Source organism: Gavialis gangeticus, unplaced genomic scaffold (genome assembly GCF_001723915.1).
Source record: "Gavialis gangeticus isolate Ggan-Ray unplaced genomic scaffold, GavGan_comp1, whole genome shotgun sequence".
NCBI classification, from domain to species: Eukaryota; Metazoa; Chordata; order Crocodylia; family Gavialidae; genus Gavialis; species Gavialis gangeticus.
In genome coordinates, this window is record NW_017729022.1 from 22,026,546 (window position 1) to 22,033,403 (window position 6,858).

At 38.1% G+C, this 6,858-nt stretch overlaps 1 protein-coding gene across 2 annotated transcripts in view; it reads left to right on the forward strand.

Moving 5' to 3' along the window:
- SRGAP1 (SLIT-ROBO Rho GTPase activating protein 1) overlaps positions 1-5,392 on the forward strand; it is a 278,881-nt gene extending 273,489 nt beyond the window's left edge. For both annotated transcript variants that reach the window (XM_019514652.1, XM_019514653.1), the window contains exon 22: positions 2,162-5,392. In XM_019514652.1, coding sequence (XP_019370197.1) covers positions 2,162-2,539 — 378 coding nt within the window. In that variant the 3' untranslated portion in view covers positions 2,540-5,392. The remainder of the gene's footprint in view (positions 1-2,161) is intronic.
- Positions 5,393-6,858: the final 1,466 nt, after the last annotated feature.

The following is a 6,858-nucleotide window of genomic DNA, read 5'->3' on the forward strand; positions in this document are numbered from 1 at the left end:
ATTTTTTTTATATAACCCACTTGTCCCTCCACACCACTGACCGAATCTTGGCTTGTTTATTTAGCAGATGTTCTTTAAATTCAAATATGCAAAATAAGTAACAGGAATTATTCTTTAAAAAGGGATCTTGTTAAACAGCATTTTGCAAAATTACTGTTGAATTGTATCTAGTATCATGCTTTTTCCACCTGAAACATAAAGCTACAATGATAAGGACACTATGGACACATCATTTATATGTAAAAACACACTGAATGAGCAAAAAAGGAGAACTTGTTGCTACCAATATTTCTAAAGCATATGCAGCATTTTTAGAAAATGAAGGCCATAATCATTCAAAATGTCTCTAATTTTAATTCCAATACGCATGCCGTTCTTCCATTGAATTTACAGATTGGAAGGCACTGTATTTAGTGTTCATCTAAATCTGTTAAGGCAGCTTTGAATAGCTTTGATATTGCTTTCCAACTTCAGTTTTACCTTTGTTTAAAAACCCCTATTTTAGAATATTGATCCTGAATAGTTTAGGATGAGATAAGAGATATAGCCAATTAAATAGTTAGCAGCAGATGGGCTATAATTGTAATAGTTGTTGATATGTGAACGGATAGAAGATTCAAACTTTTTTAAAAGTGCATGTTGCCAGCATACCAACAAATATTTGTACTCTTATAGTGTGGGAGTGATATTGTAAGCTGTGATTGTCTAGGAAATATGTGAGAGGCAAGGATTTTTGTGGATATCTTTCATTGGACCTACTGCATATATGGGACAGACTTAGACAAGCTTTTGAATGCAATGCATTTTTCCCTAAGTCTGATGGAAAAAACAGGCATAGTCTTTTACAAAATATATACATTTATATAAAAATTTACAGTCTGCAGGGTTGTGAAATTGAAGTAAATTCCTAGGGGTAGCAGACAAACAGATCACAGAAGAAAGGACAGCTTGTTTACAAAAAGACCTTTCAAAAGGAAAAAAACTTCATTTTCACCTATACAGTGAAGAATGATTATGACAAGTCAGGTAGATTATAGTATGTCATTAAATCAGTATTGGTTTTTAGACCTTGGTTATTAGTATGCAGCCACCTAATTAAATTTGTGTTCCCAAGCTCAACATTTGAAGGTGTTCTATGAATTTCCCTTGAGGATGAGGATAGTGAGGTCAGAAAGCGTGTGGTTGTTCTGTGAAAAGTATCCTCCAAAATATGTGCCGATCCTTTCTTTTTCTTGTGATCAGTTATTCTGATGCATAGTTTTAATCTAGTTTCACCCACCCTAATTTTAATGAGAGCATATGGTGCACTGGATGAGATGTGACACGTTTTGGGATACACATATATAGGATCCATGAATTCTGATGGGGCTATTCTGGTGGAGGGCTTTGATTGTTGTAGCAAGGGAGATGTTTTGACAGGTTTTGTATTTGTTGTTAAGGCAAGTCTATGTCCCACTTGACACAGCAGGGAGTTTGCTTCTGATGATGAGCTGAGCAAGGTTAAAGGGTTGTGTGAAAGCCAGGAGCAAGGGGACAGGGAATATTTCTTTCAAGGTCTGATTGTTGTTGAGTATAGGATGCAATTACTCGATCATTCTTCTTAACCATTCAAGTGTAGAACAGTAGGTGACCGCCAAAGGTGTGCAGTCACAGTACAGTTGCTTTTGGTACAGTAGCAGGTTTCTTACTGCAGGGTATTTGAGTAGCTATTTAAAAGATTCAGTCTGTGTCTCTGTTGGAGTGTCTTTGTTGTATAAAGGCAAATTTCAAGTCAGCAAAATGGGTGTTGTAGAGCAGATGCAGTGGTACCCAAGGGCCTGATCACATTACAGTTCTTTTTTTGTGTTTGAAATGATTGCTGGTTTTATGGACGCAGTCATTTAAACAACAAGAAAATGTTTTTACTAGCTTGACTGAATTTTGACCCTGAAGCATCATGGAACAGATTATAGACATCCTCTCACTTTGTTCAGCCAGACATTTTATCATTTAAGGTCATTTTTTGGTACTGTAGTGTAAACAGACTTTAATATCATCCAGTAATGAAAGTAGATGGCTTACAACTTAAGTCAAGCATTTTTTCAGACCTCCCTGCCTCCTTTGTAGTCAATATTCGTTTTAATAACTTGCTGCTTTCATTCTCTCTTTCTGCTGTAACCAGGATATTGAAGAGACAATGAATACAGCTCTGAACGAACTTCGTGAGTTGGAACGCCAGAGCTCGGCAAAGCATGCCCCGGACGTGGTGCTGGATACATTGGAACAAATGAAAAATTCTCCCACCCCTGCCACCTCGACAGAATCCCTAAGTCCTCTCCACAGTGTTGTATTAAGAAGCACTGAGCCTCAGATTCGACGTAGCACTAGTTCTTCCAGTGATACAATGAGTACTTTCAAGCCCATGGTAGCTCCTAGAATGGGAGTGCAGTTAAAGCCCCCTGCCCTTAGGCCAAAACCCATTGTTCTTCCAAAAACAAATCCAAGCATAGGACCTTCCCCTCCTTCCCAGGGTCCAATGGACAAGTCTTGCACAATGTAAAAAGCTAGGCAACCCTCATAAGGTAAGAGGGGGCCATGTTACTGAAAGGAATGGATTAGTGATAGAAGTCAGGGGTTCCATAACATAACTCATGTTTATAACTGGAGAGGTTTTGTTTTTCAGTGTTTTTGAATGTAACTAGCTACATTAACATGGGCATTGGTAATTTCTATTGTTTCAATTTTTAAAAAACTGGACAATTGTCTCATAAAAACAAAACACAGACTTACTTGAAAACTTGATGCTGCACCATTTGTAATAAAAGCAACACAAATCACAAATAGCTTCCCACATTGTACCATATTTCACGGTCTTACTGTAGTTTACTTAAATGCTCCTGTGCAAAGGTAATATGAAAAGATTCATAAGGGGATGTGGAGCCATCACTAGATCACTGGTTCACATCCCAGACTGGCTTGTGAAAAATGGAAGTTAGTATGTGAGGCTTATTAAAGGACTTGCGTAATGGACAGGAAATTTCAGTCCACAGAATTATTTAAAAGACAAAAATAAAACCAAATGCCACACACATCTTCACAATTGGCACAATGTATTCAAGTATCCTTGCTAGCAGTCTACTGAATTGGTATGCAGGCTGCTTTACTCTCACTAATATAGTATCACTTCTGGTCAGGGTTAAAGTATATTGCCAGGATAGTGTGGAGAAGTTTCTAATGCAGTCACCTGATGTCCCTTTGCAGTGAAGCTAGAACTTCAGTTCTTGGGGCTATCAGACACCTTTCACAAATGCTAAATTCACTTAAAGTTTACAGTTCAGTGAGCCGAGGATCTGGATGCATGCAAATCTGTGGATCTCTGTGCAGAACTAAAACAAGAGAGTAAATGAATCCGCTAAACTATTATTCAAGAAAATGTTCCTCGGAACTTATTACTTGGTATTTAAATAACTTAAGTTGAAATAATTACAGTTTCCAGCTGCTGTAGCTTCATTAGTTAGCCTACACAGTAACAATATGCAGTTACACTTATTAAAGTGAGTTCCTCTTGGAAGCTGGACTGACTCCTTCCAATCATGCAGGGGCTTGGTCAAAGGATAGATGTTTTATGTTCTACTGCCTAGGATCAATGTGAATAAAGTTTACCAGAACCACTTTTTCTCCCTCATGTCCATATATGAGTGAAGCCTTCATTGACTTTGCTTAGTGCTCCGTTGTTTTCTATGTTACATGTAAACTAATTGTACAGCTGTTTGCACATTGTAGACTAAGCCATAACATTATTTCTGTGAATATTTTTTTCAATGCTACCTGCCCAGTCTGTTGGGTAATTTGCAGCAGGTTAGGCAACCATGAAGATTGATTTATAAGAAGGAATATCTTACTGGTTGCTATTACCTAAAATACCATGGCCGAAACAAAAAATCCAGCTGATATTCTGCTATAAAAATAAAACTGGTTTCACATGCAGGTTGTCTTTCTACATAGCATTCCTTTCATCTTACCATTCTTTCCATGGAACATTTTACGTTGTACCACTCACTATACCAAAAGCTAACTGGGGAGAGAGGAATGTTAATGACTCGTTACAAAGGTTTGGTTAGCGTATTGGAATCTAGGTAAGATGACAGAGACCATGTCTGATTGTCATTTGAAAATTATTGCTGCTGGGGTTTGCTAATTACAGATAAGGGAACACAGAGCCCAGATGACGACAAATATCCCATAAAGTACATTCAAGAACAAGGCTATCTGGGTCATTCCCATTGTTCCTGGTACTTGCACCCCAACTAGGGGATCAAGGAATCTATAAGCACATCTGTTTGGGGAGGGGCTGTCAGATATTTAAATTCTTAGCTACCATGGTGAACCGTGAGGCACCAGTCAGATCTACTGAGGTAACAACTGTGCACACAGTGTAACAATCTGTCAAGTTCATGTTTAATTAGACACTTCTTGGCTGTGCCCTGTAGTTGTAAGTTCCATTGCAAGGTTCTAACTGAGGCCAGTCTCAGCTATAGGCTAAATTTAGTCTATAGTTATGTTCACCTGTCAAGAGCTAGAAGTTATCAAATAGTTTCCAAATTTACTAGGATCAGTGGAACAAACTGGAATTTCAGCTTTCATTTACGTGCAGTTCTTGTCTAGTATTTTTTAAATAACCTATGTGGCATAATTGAGATGGATACCTGTATCTTTAAATTACATAGGGAATTTTGTATGTTTAAATAACTGTACTGGACTCCATAATGCTTATATTAGAAATTGTTTAGCAAAAGAAAATATTAGAAACAGTGCATTTAGTGAATGCATCCACTTAGAGCATTCACACAAGTTAAATGTGTAGTTTGATGGTTATTATAGATACTTAAAAGTATAGTAAGTGGATATGTAACAGGAAAGACTGATACAACTACAGACGCACTAAAGGGTAACTCCTGCACACCTAATCAAATCAGTATTGTCCTTTACTGTCAGTTTGATAAATTGCAGTACTGGTAGCTGCCTGCTTGTTGACTGTTACCTAATTGTGTCTATGTACATCTGTAGTATGTACATGTGAAAGTGCCTTTAAAATTTTAGAGGAGCTTTAGCCTTGCTCTTGTACTGTTGCATTTCCATTGCGTTCCTCCTTGCTCTTATATTGTTGCATTTTCATGAAATTTTCCCTGCTCTTGTATAGCTGCATTGCCATTGCATTCCTTCCATTCTCAAAGAACAAAAAAAGTTGAATTTACACAGTTCTGGAAGAAAAATGTACTGTTAATCTGTTGTGACAATGCACTTTTATGTATAGTACTGTACATTTTGGCATGTACCATTACAAGCTTCAGTATACATTCAGATTTGTTCCTCATAGTGTATCTTTATAATAAAGAAAATAGTTCTGTCTGTGTTTGTGTAGTTTTAATGGTGTGACCTTCCATATACTTTTTTTTTTTTTGTATGCGTCTCCCCAGATTACTTTTCCTCTCCTAAGTAATGTGAAGAGAAGAGGTTTGGAGTTCCTCCAGTTCTGCAGGGCAAAATTAATTGGGTGGACAGAAGACCCTTTACAGATGAGACACTAGTCAGAGATTTGAGAACAGGATTTGAGGCATAGCGACAGGTCTCCACAAAGACCTCTATTAGCATCTCTCAGCTTTCACCCTTTCCTGAACAAACGTACTGTTGCTTTGGATGGGACTTCATAGAGAAACACTGCTGGCACACTTTTAGATCAGCTAGAGAGGGTTTTAGCTGAACATAAAGTCTTAACTTGTGCACTATGCTTTAAACTCCCACTGCACAAAGGGTCACACAATCAAACTTGTATGTTCTCAACAGGGTAGCATTACTAATATGCATTTCAGAACTTTTAGGAATATTTATTGAAATTGAAATTATTTTGTAGATATATCACAAATTCAGATCAAGTATCTTTGGACATAATTCGTAACTTAACTCTAACGGCTGTAGGACTTAAGGAGTTAGCAATATCGTCTGGGCCAACTCCATCAGTGTTGTTTTCTGACTATTAGTATTATTTAGGATCACATCAGGCTCCCTCAATGTGGATGATCTGTGTATTAGCCGTCAGGACAGAGTCTGTGATGCTGTACCCCAACAACTTCATTGTTACAAGAGAAAGAGGTTTTGATTCTTAGTGGCAAAGAGCTCCAGGTTTATTGTCTACACACAAGCCAAAACACTAGTATCCATGATCAGCCAGAACCCAGTGCTTGCCAGGTTATTTGAAGGCATGGTCCAGGCATAATATACAGTGGATGCACCCCCTAAGCCCAATACAAAGTATCAAGGGTTCTTAGGTCACACTGATCAAAGCAACTTCCTGTTCACAGCATACAGATTCTAGATCTTGTCAGTTACCAAAACTTTGGGTGACATGATCCCCATCCCAATTCTTATGAGTTAGTGCAACTTTCTCACATACGGAAACCTGTTTACCAGGTCACTCTGATCCTTGATTTGGTGTCCTGTATGTGTGTCTTATCAATTCCCTTGCTGTTGGCTTTCCAAAGTGGATGAACAAGTTACCTTATAACACTTCTGTGCAAGCCATATGTGATATGCCTAGTTTCATGTTTACTGAGGCCTATTTTACTCAGTGCTATTAAGCAAAATATTGGTGTGATTTGTGTATGCACTGATCAATGGCTGTATTAATCCGTACTCCAGTGAGGCCTATACTTACTTTCCATTAGAGAGGGGTTGAAAGATGTTCATTACCCTCATTTGCCTATCAATACTGAAAACATCTGAAATGTCCCACGGCAGGCCAGCTGGCAACACAGATTGTTTTCTAAGGTGAGCTCTGTTATGCTTACTCTCCTTCGCTAGGAAGCTGAAGACCCCCCCCCC